The sequence below is a fragment of the Pseudorca crassidens genome, chromosome 12 (genome assembly GCF_039906515.1).
Source record: "Pseudorca crassidens isolate mPseCra1 chromosome 12, mPseCra1.hap1, whole genome shotgun sequence".
In the NCBI taxonomy this organism is placed as follows: Eukaryota; Metazoa; Chordata; class Mammalia; order Artiodactyla; family Delphinidae; genus Pseudorca; species Pseudorca crassidens.
This window is the reverse complement of record NC_090307.1, coordinates 81,004,873-81,021,300: the sequence shown is the minus strand read 5'-3', so window position 1 is coordinate 81,021,300 and position 16,428 is coordinate 81,004,873. Positions and strand designations below refer to the sequence as shown.

Sequence of the window (16,428 nt, the reverse complement as noted above, 5' to 3'; positions counted from 1 at the left end):
TAAGCTCAGACCAGGGTAAATGGAGCGGAGTCTGAATCGAGACCTGTCCAGTTTCTGAACCCACACACCTAAGAATAGTCACACTGGCACTCAAAAGGACATTAAATCATCAGTAAGAAAAACTTCTTGTAGTTTATTTCATCCACTTCTGTCTGTAGTGAAAACTGTCTAGCTAGCTTGTGTAAAGGCCTTATGTTTGTGAGATTATAGGTGCTGCTCTTTATAAAAGTTCCCTCTCCACAAGTTTGTCAGTGATGTGTCCAAGGTAGAGTTATCAGAAGGAATGTGGGTTTGTGCTCCTGACACCTGGTACAGACTAAGTCTTCCAACTCCTTCTAGTACCTGAGGCAGGGAGAATAGACAGGAACCAGAATAGTAGCAAGAGAACAGGTATAAAAGAAGTACTGGGACGGGAGCAGAGAGCCATTGTCTGGTATTATTCCAGCATATACAAAACTCCCCTGAGTTAAAAGAATTGTTATAGGTTTGTCATAAATATTATAATGGCTGCTTACCTTTGATTTGCAACTATTCATTCAATGAATATTTACTGCGTACTTTATATGTCAGGTATAATGCCAGATGCTTAAGCTCTGTCAGTGTATCTCAAACAGGTAAAGATCCTCACCCTAATGGAGCTTACATTAGAGGTAGGAGGAAAATGGTAACACATAATAATTATAATTTTAAATGATCTTACATGGTAATAAGTGCTATAGATAAAGGAAAAAGGAAAGAGTAAGGGGGGTCAGAAGTGTGAGGAGCGGCATACATTCAGCTAATTCATTCAGGAAATATTTATTGAGCATCTACTGTGTCTGGGGATGTAGTAGTAAGTAAGATGGATAGGGTCACTACTCTGCTGAAACTTACGGTTTAAATCTCCACTGAAAGAAGTAAATAAGCAGTGGACTAATTTAATCAACAGTGGGCAAAGACAAGCCATTACAATGCAAATGCTGGGTGCGACCAGGAGTTTAAAGGAACTGAAACAATTACAGTCATAGGGAATATCAGAGAATACTTACCAGTGATGTCTAATTAACAGCAAAAATTTACTTACTGAATTTACCACTGACTGTAAATATTTGATTAAATATTGAAAAAAGTATTCCTGGGCAACTGGAAACGTGCCCATGTAAGAATTCGGTATACCTCTCTGATTTTAATTTAGCAATAAATTTTGCCATAGAAATGATAAAACATAAAAAAAATGTTTTGTTTTTCTAGTTTGGCATAGCTGTGTGCTTTTCCTGCTGATTACAACTAAAAAGTAGACAAAAATGCAAAAGCGACTATCTGAGGATACTGAGAAATAAAAGCAGGTGGATTGTGGAGAAGCAACCTAGACAGAGGAATGAAGGCAAAATAAAACCATTCTCAGGTGAAGAAAAATTAAGAGAATTCATTGCCACCAGACCTAATGTACAAGAAATGCTAAAGGAAGTTCCTCATACTGAAGGGAAATGATACTTGAAGGAAACTTGGATCTCTGGGAATGAAGGAAGAGCAACAAATGGTAAATATCTAGATAAATATAAAAAAGTTTTCCCTCTTATAGTCTTTAAAATACATTGAAATATATACATATATATATACATATATATATATATATATATATACACTTTGTGGAAAGCAATAAATATTGTCTGGGGAAGGTTTCACTGTATGTAAATACAATCCATATGACAATTATAACTTAAAGGTTGGGAATTAAAGGACCCATATGGTTGCCATGCTTCTGCATTTTACATGAAATGATATAATTCTTATTTTAAGCAGACCATGAAAAATTAGTTATGTATATTTTTAACTCCTAGAACAACTTGCCAAAAAGAAAATGCAAAGAAGTAATAGCCAAAAATCTAGGTCATGAATTAAAATATTCAAATAATCCAAAAGAAGGCAGTAAAGGGAGAACAGAGATACAAAGAAAAAGAGGGACAAACAGAAAACAAAATGGTAGACCTAAATCCCACCATATCAATAATTACATTAAATATTTACAGAGTGGATAAAAAAAGGACTATACACTGCCTATGAGAGACAGACTAAATATAAAGACACATAAGTTGAAAGTACAGTCATCCCTCGGTATCTACAAGGCGTTGGTTCCAGGACCCCTGTAGATACCGAAACCCATGAATGCTCAAGTCCCTTACATAAAATAGTGTAGTATTGGCATACAACCACACATCTACCCATGTACTTTTTAACATCTTTATTGGAGTATAATTGCCCCACAATGCCGTGCCAGTCTCCGCTGCACAACAAAGTGAATCGGCCACATATATACATATATCCCCATATCTCCTCCCTCTTGCATCTCCCTCCCACCCTCCCTATCCCACCCCTCTAGGTGGTCACAAAGCACCGAGTTGATCTCCCTGTGCTATGCGGCTGCTTCCCACTAGTTATCTGTTTTACATTTGGTAGTGTATATATGTCAGTGCTGCTCTCTCACTTTGTCCCTATCCATATACTTTGAATCATTTCTAGATCACTTCTAATACCTAATACAATGTAAATGCTGATATCAGCACATGGCAAATTCAAGTTATCAGCACATGGCAAATTCGAGTTTTGCTTCTTGGAACTTTATGGAATTTTCTTTAAAGTATTTTCAACCTGCAGTTGGTTGAATCTGCATATGCAGAACCCACAGAAATGGAGGGCTGACTGTAAATGGATGGAAAAAGTACCATGCAAATAGTATAGTATAAGAACGCTGGAGTGCTATTTTATTTATTTATTTATTTGGCTATGTCAGGTCTTCATTGCGTGCGGGCTTCTCTCTAGTTGTGGCGCATGGGCTCCAGGGCACATGGGCTCTGTAGTTGTGGTGCGCAGGCTCCAGAGCACATGGGCTCTGTTTTGTGGCACATGGGCTCTCTCACTGAGGCGCGCAAGTAGTTGTGGCATGCAGGCTTTGTTGCCCATCGGCATGTGGGATCTTAGTTCCCCAACCAGGGATTGAACCCAGGTCCCCTGCATTGGAAGGTGAATTCTTTACCACTGGACCACCAGGGAAGTCCGTGAAGTGCTATTTGAATATCAACTAAAATGGACTTCAAGACAAAGAGTATTATCTAAGATAAAAGACACTAATAATGAGAAAAGGAATCATTTATCAAGAAAACATAATATTAAATAGAGAAATAGACAACAAAATTATAGTAGGAGAATGTTAACTCCCCTGTCTCAGCAATTGATACTACAGACACAAAAATAAGAAAAGACACAGATCTGAACAACACTATCAACCACCTTGATTTAACTGACATTTATAAAACATCCACAAGCCAGAATACACATTCTTTTCAAATATACATTATGTTCACCAAGTTAGACCATATGCTGGGCCATATAAAATACTCTCTGACCGAAAAGAATTTTTTAAAAATTAATTACAACAAAATATCTAAGAAAAAAATATCTAGAAATTAACACACTTCAAAATAAGCCATAGGCCAAAATGAAATCACATATGAAAATAGAAAATATTATGAACTGAATGACAAATACATCAAATTGTGAGATGCAGATAAAGCAGTCTTTGGAAACTTAAGCTTTAAATGCTTATATTAGAAATCAACGAACTAAAGTTCCACTTTAAGAAACTAGAAAAAGTTGAGCATAGCAAACCCAAAGTATGTATAAAGAAATACTGGGCTTCCCTCGTGGCGCAATGGTTGAGAATCTGCCTGCCAATGCAGGGGACACGGGTTCGAGCCCTGGTCTGGGAAGATCCCACATGCCATGGAGCAACTAGGCCCGTGAGCCACAACTACTGAGCCTGCGCGTCTGGAGCCTGTGCTCCACAACAAGAGAGGCCGCGATAGTGAGAGGCCCACGCACCGCGATGAAGAGTGGCCCCCGCTTGCCGCAACTAGAGAAAACCCTGGCACAGAAACGAAGACCCAACACAGCCAAAAATAAAAATAAATAAAAATTTAAAAAATAAAAAATCACCATCCCTTCCCCTCTACTACCACTTCACTCCACCCTTATAAAAAAAAAAATAAAGAAGAAAGAAATACTAAAGAGCATAAATCAACTAAATAGAAGATAAACTACCCAAGCCAAAAGCTTATTCTTTGAAAAGAGCAACAAAATTGACAAATTTCTATGGGCTTCCCTGGTGGCGCAGTGGTTGAGAGTCCCACCTGCCGATGCAGGGGACACGGGTTCGTGCCTCGCTCCGGGAAGATCCCACGTGCCGCGGAGCGGCTAGGCCCGTGAGCCTGTGCTCCGCAACGGGAGAGGCCACAACAGTGAGAGGCCCACGTACCAAAAAAAAGAGTGAAAGGGGGATTATCACCACAGATCCTACAGACAATAAAAGGATAATGTGAAAAAATTATGAGTAGCTTTATGGCAACAAATTTGACAACCTAGATGAAATAGATTTACTTCTTGAAAAATACAATTTAACCAAAATTGACACAAGGAGAGAAACTGCATAGTCCTATATCTATTTAAAAATTTTGAATTTGTCATATAAAAAATTTCCCAAACAAAAAACTCCAATTCCAGACAGTTAAAGTCTACCAACATTCAAGGAAGAAATAACACAAACCTTTGCAAAACATAAAGAAGGGAGGATCACTACCCAACTTGTTTTATGTATATGTGTAATATCAAAACCTGATGAAGGGGCTTCCCTGGTGGCGCAGTGGTTGAGAGTCCGCCTACCGATGCAGGGGACACGGGTTCGTGCCCCAGTCCGGGAAGATCCCACATGCTGCGGAGCGGCTGGGCCCATGAGCCATGGCCGCTGAGCCTGTGCGTCCTGCAACGGGAGAGGCCACAACAGTGAGAGGCCCGCGTACCACCAAAAAAAAAAAAAAAAAAAACCTGATGAAGACTTTACAAAAAAAGAAAATTATAGATGACTAACCCTCATGAGTATGGACACAAATTGCTTAACACAATTTAGTAAATCAAATCTAGCAATATTTTAGAAGATCAGTAGTACACAATGAACAAGTAAGGTTTATCTCAAAAATACAAAGTTGGTTTGACGTTTGAAAATGTAGTCAACATATTAAAAGAATAAGTGGGAAGCCCATATAATCATTTCAATAGATGCAGAAAAAGCATTTGACAAAAATTCAACATCCACTCATATTTAAAACATACAAACAAACATACCTCCCAGCTAACTAGGAATAGTAGGAGATATCCTCAAACTGAAAGGGCATCTACAAAAACCTATAGCTAATTTTATACTTAATAGTGAAAGACTGAAATGTTTCCACCTGAGATCAAAATCAAGGCAAAAATACCCACTTTCACCACTTGTATTTATCATTATTCTGGAGGGCCTACCCATTAAATAAGGCAAGAAAAGGAAATAAAAGATTAGAAAAGAAGTAAAATTGTCCCTGTTTGCAGATGATATATCTGTTTACAAAGAATCTACAGAACTACTAGAGCTAATAAATGAATTTAGCAAGTTCACAGGATCCAAGGTTAATATACAAAATCAACTATTATTTTATACTAGAAGCACTCAGTGGGAAAATGAAGTTTAAAAAACTGCATTCACAGTTGTTACATTTACATGCAGAAAGTACCTAGAAAGAAATCTAAAAGAGTTCTAAGATCTCTACACCAGGAAAAAACAAAAACCACAAGAAGTTGCTGAAAGAAATTTAAAAGAACCTAAATACATTTTAAAAATATATACTATGCACATGGGTAGGAAGACTTAATATTGTTAAGATGTCTATTCTCCCCAAATTAATCTATAGATTCAATGCAATCCCAATAAAAATTCCAGCAAGACTTCTTGTAGAGATGGACAAACTGATCCTAAAATGTTTATGTTAATACAAACAACATAGAATAACCACAGCAAATTTTAAAAAGGTGAACAAAATTTAAGGACTTAGTCTGCTTGATTTCAAGACCTGCTATAAAGCTACAGTAATCAGGGAACTTTGGTATTGGCAAAAAGATAGACATAGAACAACGGGACAATACAGACAGTTCAGAAATAGATGAATACATTTGGTCAAGTGCTTTTGTTTTTTGGGGTTTTTTTTAATAAATGAACTAAGACAATTCAATGAAGAGAGGAAAATCTTTTCAACAAATGGTACTGGATCAACTGGACATCCATGTGGGGAACATTGAACACTGACCCTTATCTCACTGTCCACAAAAATTAATTCAAAATGGATGGTAGACTCAAGTAAAGAATCTAAAATTATAAAACTTCTAGAAGAAAATGAGAAAATCTTTGTGAGCTTGGACTAGGCAAAAGTTTCTTAGAAAAAGTAGGAACCATAAAAGATTTTTTTTTTACTTTTATCAAAATAAAAATTGTTTGCTCTTCAAAAGACACCATTAAGTCAAAAAGGCAAGCCAGGGCTTCCCTGGTGGCGCAGTGGTTGAGAGTCTGCCTGCTGATGCGGGGGACGCGGGTTCGTGCCCCGGTCTGGGAAGATCCCACATGCCGCGGAGCGGCTGGGCCCGTGAGCCGTGGCCGCTGAGCCTGTGCGTCCGGAGCCTGTGCTCCGCAATAGGAGAGGCCACAACAGTGAGAGGCCCGCGTACCACAAAAAAACCCCCCCAAAAAAAAAACCAAAAAAAAAAAAAAAAAAAAAAAAGGCAAGCCACAAGCTGACCAGGAGTATATCCACAACACATTTATCAGACAAAGATTTGTATCAGGGTATATATAAGACTCTTACAACTCATTCGTATGAAGACAAACGCAGTAAGAAAGTGAGCAAAAGATGTGAACACTTTCCAAAAGATGACATACAAATGACCAATAAGCACAATGGAAAGATGCTCAACATCAAAAGTCATCAGGGAAATGCAAACTAAAACCACAATGAGATAACACTATACATCCATTAAAATGTTAAAAAAAAATACAAGTTTTGTTTAGTATGTGGAGCAAATGAAACTCAAAGTAAAATGGCACACCTACTTCTGAAGACAGTTTAGCAGTTTCTTAGAAAGTTAAACACACTTAACATACAATCCAGCAATCCCACTTCTACGTTTCCACACAAGAAATGAAAATTTCTAGGTTGACATAGAAACCTATACATGTATTCATAGCAGCTTTGTCATAGCAAAAATAACTAGAAAACCCTCAAATGTCCATCACCAGTTGAATGGACAAATTGTATACAATGGATAATACTCAGCAATAAAAATGAACTGTTGCTACATGCAACAACATGGATGAATCTCAAAAGCCAAGCAAGAAAAAAGGAGTATGTACTATATGATTCCACTTCTGTAAAATTCTAGAAAATGCAAACTATAGTGACAGAAAGATCAGTAGTTAACTTGTGATAGGGTTAGAAGGAGGGATGAAATACAGAGATGTAAGGAAGCTTTTGGAGGTATGGAATTGTTTAATCTTGATTTGGGTGATGGTTTCTTGGTATATACATAGGTAAAACATCAAATTATATGCTTAAATATGTGCAACATAATGTACTTCGATTATATTCCAATAAAGTTGAAAAAATAAATATTCTACTTGTTCACAGGTTAAGCAGGGAGCTTATCAAGGTAGAATCCCAGAGATGGCCCTAACAGTACTTTCAGAAATGTGATCTTAAGACGATTGTAAATTTTTTAGTCCATTTGAGTTTCTTCAAGGAAAAGGTACAATTAGGCCAGGGATCGGAGATAAGAGTAGGGTAAGAAATTAAAAATCTAAGATATAAATTCCTGAGTGGAAGGGACACCAGACTAAGAAGGAGGTTAGCTTTCTGATATTTATGGTCATCAGAATTAGGGAATTGATGAATGAGCTTTAGAGAGCTCTGTAAAAACTCAGTTGTATGTGGGAACTTCCCTGGCGGTACAGTGGTTAGGACTCCACGCTCCCAATGTAGGGGGTGTGGGTTCGATCCCTGGTCATGGAACTAGGATCCCGCATGCCGTGGGGTTCAGCCAAAAAATAGAAAACAAAACAAAAAAACTCAATTGTTTGTGAATTTTTGTAGAAGTATACCTTTGGGAAAGGGGAGAAGAACTTTTACGCCATGGTAAATGGATATAAAGAAGTCCATGCTCCCTAAACTTGACAGCCCCTTACGATTATTCATTCAACTGATGGTCACTGAGACTTCGTTATATGCTGGACATACGTCCGGTGCTGGAGATATTGAGCAGGACACTGGTTGTCCTTGCCTTTATAAAGGGTCCAGGCTAATAGAGGAGATAAACATCAAATTAAAAATTATACACATATACATATTTTAAAATTAGTTTTAATGTTTCAACAGAATGGTGTAGGAGAATCTTACCTAGTCAGGGAAGGATTCCCTGAAGGTCAGTTAAGGGATACCTAAAGGGCGAATGGGATATCGTCAAAGAAAGTGGAATAAGGTTCCAGGCACCACTTGTAAAGGACCAAATCTGGAAGCAGTCCGCCTTGTCAAGGGACTGAGAGGCAGCCGGCAAGTTTGGAGTTTAACGAGAAGACAACCGCAGGAAGCTAGAGAGGAAAATGGGGGTCAGGTCATATGGAGCCTTATAGGCCATTTAAGGATCTGATCTCCCTCCCAGAGCAGCTGCAAAGTGCTGAAAGGTTTTAACTGGACACTGAGGCTGTTTGACTTTGCACCAGTTTAAGAACAGAGGCCCTTTGCTCCCTGACCCAGATGAGGATTTAGGACAGTACCATCACATTTAAATATTAAAGAGATACCAATCCTGTGTTTCTGAGATCTGGTCTTAGCGTCTGTGTTAATCAGGGATTAATTCAGGGCCTCCTGAGTAATTGCCATGTTTGATATATTTTCTGCCATGAAGTCAGAATGATGAGCAGTTCCCAAGGGTCCAGACTTGTTAGAAATGCTGGGCTCTGGCAGGGCTGCTAAAGTTACACCGTGATACAGAACAGCCTCCTGTGTCTCATCATTCTAAACCCTACACTTTTGGTAAACGTATAGCCTTGAGGAAAGCAGGGCCATTTGTAGACATGGTTCCTGTATGTCAATCAGGTCAAGTTAATCATTTATGTGTATTAATTCACTTAATCTCAACAAAAGATCATTTTGTGGTTCTCCAACAACCCTGTGAGCTAAATAAGGCAGATTAATGATTCCCCCTCACCCATTTTTTTCACATGAGGAGGCTGAGCCTCAAAGGGAATTTGTGTGCAAGTGGGTGTGGTGGTTATGAGCTGGGCTCTGAGGCCAGAGCTACATTCAGAACCAGAATCATCCACTTCCTAGCTGGGAGTCCTTGGGCAAGTTCTGGTCTCCTTCCAATTTACTAGGTGAAACAGGGTATCCCCTTGCTTCTAAGGTTATTAATATATCTTTTTATGTGAACTTCCTGTGTATACACTTCACCTTTTTGGTTGGGTGGCTGAACTTCTGTACCTGTTTTAAACAAGGAAACTAATAGATTACTAAAATTCCTCATTAATCTTTAGACTCTGTGACTAAAAAAATACTGTGGTTAGCAGATTTAAAGTCTCAAGGAAAACAGGAGTTTAGAGAAAAAGAATAAACTATTTTAAATATACATAAATATCAAATTGTCCAAATGTTTAAAGTTTGAGAAGACTGGTAAGAGGATGGAAAAGCAGGTGCTTACCTATACCACTGACATGAATAAAATCAGTGTGATCTTTTTGGAGGGTGATTTGTCAGTATCAAAACTGAAAATGTATATACCCTTTGACCTGCTGTCAATGCTAGGAATCTACCCCACTAAATTACTCGCAAAAGAGTTTTATACACATAGAAAAATGTTTGCTGAAGCACTCTTTATAATAGCAAATAACCAGAAATAATCTAACCACAGCAGGGGACTAGACTAGTTAATTATGGAACATCTATAAAATAGATTATTTGTTCAAAATAACATGAACTGTGGTGACCTGTAATCTGAATATATATGACATGAAGGTACATTAGTTGGGGGGAAACAGTGCAGAACAACGTATACCAGTATGCATAGCAAGACTATAATTTTTAAAGGATAAATGTGCAGACATATGCTGATACGAATCTTTGTATTTGCTTCTGAAAGAAAACACAAGAAGCCACGAACTGCAATGGAGGAGGCTGGAGGGTAGAAGGCATTTTCTTCCTGTACCGTTTGGCTTGTCTTAACCATGTGCATGTCTTAATTCTCACAGTTATTTTTAAGGTCGACAGGGTAGTTGTTCTCTTTATAACTTTTGTTTTACAAAATATTATTTTAAAGTTGAATTTTAAAACCCCAAAGTTAAAAAAAATTATTCTCTACCTTACTCGCCCCCAGAGATTATACGAGGCAACGTTTCCAACAGTTTTTTCAGAGAAGAAAGTAACTACAGCAAAAGGTGGGGAAAGGCCCAGCCCTGCTTACACCTGCCAGGCCTGACCAGGATGCCTCTCCATCACAGACCAGGTCAGTGAAACAGACCTTCAGATGCCTTTCCCTTCTTTTGGTACATCAAATGGTATCAAAGTAATCTCCCCCTGGCTCCCCTTCCCCTCCCTTTTTTGGTACTGATTCTATATGGATCACAATCAGAACAATGAGAGGTGTGGGCTATTTCTTAGTCATTGTTATGGTTTCTATACAGAACTACCAAGGGGGAAGGTTTCCAACCAGCTTCACTCTCAGGTGGGAAAGATCACTTACAAAAAGCAAAGGTGATTTTCAGGCAAGAAGTCTTAGCCTAAAGTTTTGTGATTTTTTTTTTTAAGCTCCAGTTTTAATGGTTGCTCCTGCTGTAGTTTAATGGCACATGTACAAGGACGAGCCCTCTGTATGGTTCCTGAATCACGTCCCAATTGTCAATGCTGATCAGGGAAAGGGGCTACTCACCCTTAGAGGTTGTCTCTTGACGTCCCACATTTATGAAATCCCACACCCAAAAGGGCAAAATATCTGGAGGCCGGATTCAACTACGCAATGTTTTTATTTTTATTCAACTATAAGCAAATAGCAGAATTAACACAACATTCAGCAACTCCAGACCGGCTTTTCTTACAGCGAAGAGTGATCAATTTAACAGGCACAGACTTTCGGATTTCTGATGACCTCTCACTCAGCCCTGCAGCTCATCTAGATGGCCAAGCTTTAACAGCAACTCTCTCCCTATTGCGGCCAAGCTTTAACAGCAACTCTCTCCCTACTGCTTTTTTCAGTATTGCTCTTTAAAGGAGCCAGAGCAGGACACTGACACCCAATAACCAGCCTGAAATGTATCACGTGGGGGGCTAGCGGACGTGCCGGCCCCTGGGCCCCTGGTTGTCTTCGTGAGAGACAGGGCTGTGAAAACACATGCCAGAAGATGCCGTCACAGACAATCCTGGGCTCGGGCTCACAAAGGCAGAGGCAATCAACCTTTTCTTTTTTTCAGCCTCCCTTAAAGATTCTTTGATGCTCTGTTCTAATACTGCAGACCTGGTCTTTTTACCAGAATTTTTTTCTTCTAAGTCTGGGTTGTTATTCTTATATTAACATTTTGATGACCCCATCCTAGTACCAAAATATCCCCCACCAAAACGGAGTTCAAACTTGATCAAAACGTAAACCCCCTAGAATTACAGAGGACAGGCAGAAGGAAAAGTCACCCTAAACCTAAATCTGCCCGCTCAGGGCCCAGGCAGGGGGAAGGGGAGAAATCTACATGCATCACTAAACTGAAACACTGCTTGGGAACTCTGGGACCGTGTCCATCTCCTGGCTTTCCTCTACTTCCCAGACAGCTGCTCGTACAGTTTGGGCACATAGTCATCCCATTCGGCCTGGTAACACGTGCCGGCCACCGGAGCCCCGAGCTCGTACTTTTTGCGGAAATTCGCCACCTTGAATTTGCCACGGTGGTCTCCAGATCGGTTGCTGAGAATGGGCTCATCACACTTCAGTGGCCTGTCCTGCTCGTAAACCAGCCAGACGTAGCGGTGAAGGCCTGGAGGGAGAGGCGGGAGGGAAGACGTACACACAGCTAGGCATGTGAGAGGGAGACATCACCCATTTTCGGGGAATGCACCAACTTGGAGGGACCCAGACCACCCCATTTATGAGAGGGACCTAAGTCCACTGCAGCTTTATTCACAATAGCCCAGAGAAGAAAGCACCCCAAATGTCCATTGATGAACGAATGGATAAACAAAATATAGTATATACGTATGATGGAATATTATTCAGCCTTGAAAAAAGAAGGAAATCCTGCCCCATGCTACCACGTGGATGAGTCTTGGTATGGATCTGCATATGGCATGGAACTTATATGGAGCTACTGAAACTTTCCTATACTGCTGATTAGAGTGTAGAAATTTTCAACCATTTTGGATTTCTATGACCCAACAATTCTACTCCTAAGTATTTACCCAAGGGAAATGGAAACATGCCCAGAAAAGGACAAGAGTGTAAACAACAGCTTTATTCATAATATCCAAACACTGGAAACACAACCCAAATGTCCAGGGAATGGCTACACAAACTGTGGTATATTCGCACAATGAAATACCACTTGGCAATGAAAAGGAAAAAGCTACTACCTTGAGTCCAAGAGACCAGTCACCGAAAACAAATGCATACTGCATGACACCATTTATAATACAACAACAGCAAGAGTAATCCATAGAAAGGAGTCAGAAAATAATTAGCTCTGGGGTAATTTAACTTAAAAGATGCCTTAAGAACTTTCTGGGGTGACAAAACTATCCTACATCCTGTTTTCCATGGTGCTCACACGGATGTGTGCATTGGTCAATGTTCACTGACTAAACCCTTCTGATCTGTGTGTTTTATTATACGTAAGTTATACCTGACTAAACAAATACGAAAAAGAAAAAAGTGAGTTACTGAAGCTCTTTTTTGTTAATGAGAACACAGCTCCTGCTTGAGAGAACTGCTTTATTCTCATGGGTGTATCTTCCATAATTAAACTGCCTAATGCAGTTTTATAACTGCCCCAGAAAACTTAAGAGATACCTGGGAAAGCTGTCCCTCTCCCATCCTCTTATGAATGCATGAGAGGGCCTGGAGCCATCTGAAGTTTCTGGGCCTAAAGATAAAACACAAGGTCCCTTGTCGGGGGCCTTATACCTCTTCAGAGTAACTCATGGCTGGACAACGTGTACAAGAGCAAGTGTTCTGCCGTGCTCCACTTCCCTTGCTTCAGGAAATGGAAACACCTGTAATGCATGACAGGCAATAACAGTGCATCTCCCACTGTTAGCCTAGGCAGCACTTACCCACCTTGGAGAGGTTCAATACAGTATTCTCTCTCTCTCTCCTTACATATATAATACATAACCTAAGGCAATACATTATGTGTGTGTATCTTCAATACAGTCCTTAGTAACCAAATCTTTTCAAGATACCACACTAGATTTTCGATAGAAAGACGAAATGACAAAAAAGCCAATTTTTTATAATTAATTTGGAAACTATGACCATTTCTGAGACCTTTCATGGGAACTAGAAACTCAACCCACAGGGCAAAGGCTGAATATGGAATTTAGCTGATTTAACTGTTTAATCCACGTGTAGCTCCCCTGGGAAGTTGTTCTCAGCATTCTGCAACATTGCTTCCTTGGTATCTCTTCACCAACTTCCCTGCTTGCTAAAGGCCTGACAGCTGAGAGGCAGCGCTAAAAGAACATCCATCTAACTGGTACTCAAGGCTCTAGCCACCTGACACTACAGCAGGTCTGAGTGTCCCTGACAGGCAGTTGCCTTAGAGGGGAACCGAGTTGCCTAAAGTCTCCACTAGGGTAAGGGCTCTCATAAATAAAAATAAAACTCTAAGAACCAGACTAAAATTTTGTAGCACTTTAGGCCAATCCTGATGTCCCCACCCATCTCCCTCCAAAAGCAGCCTTTACTGACCTGTGCCCTTGGGAGGCCCAGAGCCCACATAATCAGAGAGGACCGTGCCACTGCTGATGTCGTTGCCCTTCATGTTGACCACCAGGAAATGGTGCCATTCCCTACATGGAGGAACAGAGGACCATCAGCACCGCAGGAAGTTATTATGCACGCATGGGCGCAGCCAGCAAATGTGCAGCACGCACTGCTCCACACCAGGATGCGGTGACAGACAAGACAGATGGCCCCACCTTCTCGGCCAGAGCAAACCTTACATGCCAGCAGAGAGGACCCAGCCACTCCCTCCCTCCTTCCGACTCTCTAGGGCAGGGGTCAGCACACTTCTGTGAAGGGCCAGACAGTAAATGTTTTAGGCTTTGTGCAACACACTGTCTCTATCACAACTACTCAACTCTGCAGCTGTAGCCTGAAAGCAGCCACAGACAGGACATCAATAAATTATCGTGGCTGGGTTCCAACAAAACTTTGTTTAGGGACACCAAAATCTGAATTTCATGTAATCTCCACATGTCACAAAGTATTATTGTTCTTCAATTTTTTTCCCCCATTCATTTAAAAATGTTAAAGTCATTCTCAGCTCATGGGGCTGTACAAAAAAAGGTCTCGGGCAGATCTAGCTCTTGGCTATAGATTCTAGACTTTTGTTCTAGGGAGTGAAAGGGAGGAAAATGCACACTCAGGCTTAAGCATGGACGTGAACACCCCAAATCGGGTCTATTTCTGCCACCACAGCATGTCCAGTAAGGGACTTACACAGTGCAAGAAGCACTGGGTCACTTGCTGTTTCCCATCTTTCCCCAACTTGCCTGTATTTGGGGTCCTTCCTGCTGGGAGCATCCGGGTCTGTCAAGACCAAGGTATACAGTTTACCTGGATCGAGGCCATCCCACGCAATGCTGGTGGGCCGGTTCTTAACCTGTAGGAAGGAACAGATTTGGAGTTTAAGTCAGAAATGTTGAAGAAACCAATACTTTCTTTGACCTCAGATTCCTTAAAGGTCAAGCACAGTAAATTATTAATTAAAGCTCAAGTATATCGACTCTATTAAGAGCGAGGATGTGACATTTAATATACATTATTTATTTTAGTCCCAACAACAATATGGGGCTAGTAGACTTAGAAAGACGATGGGTCAGGATTTCAACGCTCGTGCTGACTGCAACCTTACATTACCTGGAATGACAGGATCTCTAGATTGGTGACCACGTTACCTGGGGCCTGCTAAAGTGAAATCTGAATTAACGAGATATTTAAAAGAGCAGAGAAAATGAGAAAACCAAGGTGGGCAGACGTGGACAGTGAGTCTGGAAAGAGAGGCTGCGAGATGGGCACTTTAAACACCCAAAACAATAAACTCTGTAAACGTCTAAACCAATAAACTATCTGGGAACTGTTTATTCGCACTGTTGCTCCAGAGGTTCGGAACCAAAAACTCGCCACGGCGTCGGGCACCTAGTTTCCCCACTTGCAGCAGCCAGGACCTGGTTAGGCCTCAGCCGTGGGCGCTCAGAAGCCAAACAGTAAAACAAGGCCGTTTACCCTCGAGCCTTCCAGCTGCAGAACGCATTTACCTTTGGGGCGGCTTCACGCTACTGGGAAGAATCTCTGGGCATTGCTGCTCACCGCTGCTCACTGCTTACATAATGCGTCATATGCCCTCGGGTGGGGCTTTTACTTCCCAAATTGAGGCCTAAATTCCTGAGCACCGAGGGGAGGCTCTGGGGACGTGTGGGCGGCCACTCCCCACTCCCTCCAGGGAACGGCGCCCTCCCCTCCCCTGCGCAGCGATCTGGGCCGTTTCGAGGCCTATGCCACTGCCGGCGCCTCGAAGTCCCGGGAAAACGGATCAATTTCTTCCGAAGCCGAGCCCCGCCTGCCACGTGCCGGGTTCCCAGGGCTGGGTGGGGGGAGGGGGCGGTCAGAAGGCCTGCGGCTTGGGCACCGCGACCCCCTTCCCTCGGTTGATCCGGCGCACGGAGGCCGGAACGTCCCTCCCCACCTCCACTGGGTCCCCGCCCCTCCGACCTGAGAGACTCTGAGCCTCCAGTAGCTGCACCCCCGCCGCCCTTGGGTACCTGGGTGGGTGTCAGCACTTTGCCCAGCTCGTCAACCTCCGCACCGCCGTATTTGACCTGCAGCGGATGCTGCGGCCTCTCGTCCACTTCCTGCAGGCTCAAAGGCCCGGACCACTTGCTGAGGTCCACCGGCATCGCGAAACCGAGAGGGTCGGACAGCAAGGAAAGCTGCGGGAGGACTCACGCAGGGTAACTGCCCAGCCTCCCAGCAGCCTACAAGCTGTACCGAGGCAACGCAGGCACTACGGCCAGGGAGCGCATGCGCCAGAGCCACCGCCCCGCCCTGCCCCGCTTCTCCAGTCACCGGCGAGGACGGGCCCCACGCTGCTCTCTGATTGGCCGAACCCAGTAGCGCGGGTCCTGTAGCGCTCCCGGGTCAATGCAGCAGCTTTGGTCTTTCTTTTTGCGGAGGGGGAGTGTGCCGCCTGCCGCTGGCGGAGTTCCCAAGAACTGTGGCTGGGCTTGCAAGACTGTTGTTTCAAGAACTGCAATTGAGCTACCATTAATTTTTTTAACCTTTTTGCAT

The 16,428-nt window shown here is 41.9% G+C and overlaps 1 protein-coding gene across 1 annotated transcript; it reads right to left on the bottom strand.

Annotated features, from left to right (window-relative positions):
• Positions 1 to 10,884: 10,884 nt before the first annotated feature.
• On the bottom strand, positions 10,885 to 16,166 carry PEBP1 (phosphatidylethanolamine binding protein 1). Its single transcript, XM_067700763.1, has 4 exons — positions 15,903 to 16,166; positions 14,634 to 14,743; positions 13,828 to 13,928; positions 10,885 to 11,899 (listed from the first exon to the last, which is right to left on the bottom strand). Exons 1-4 carry the CDS (start codon positions 16,035 to 16,037, stop codon positions 11,682 to 11,684), a joined length of 564 nt encoding a protein of 187 aa, XP_067556864.1. The 5' UTR covers positions 16,038 to 16,166; the 3' UTR covers positions 10,885 to 11,681.
• Positions 16,167 to 16,428: the final 262 nt, after the last annotated feature.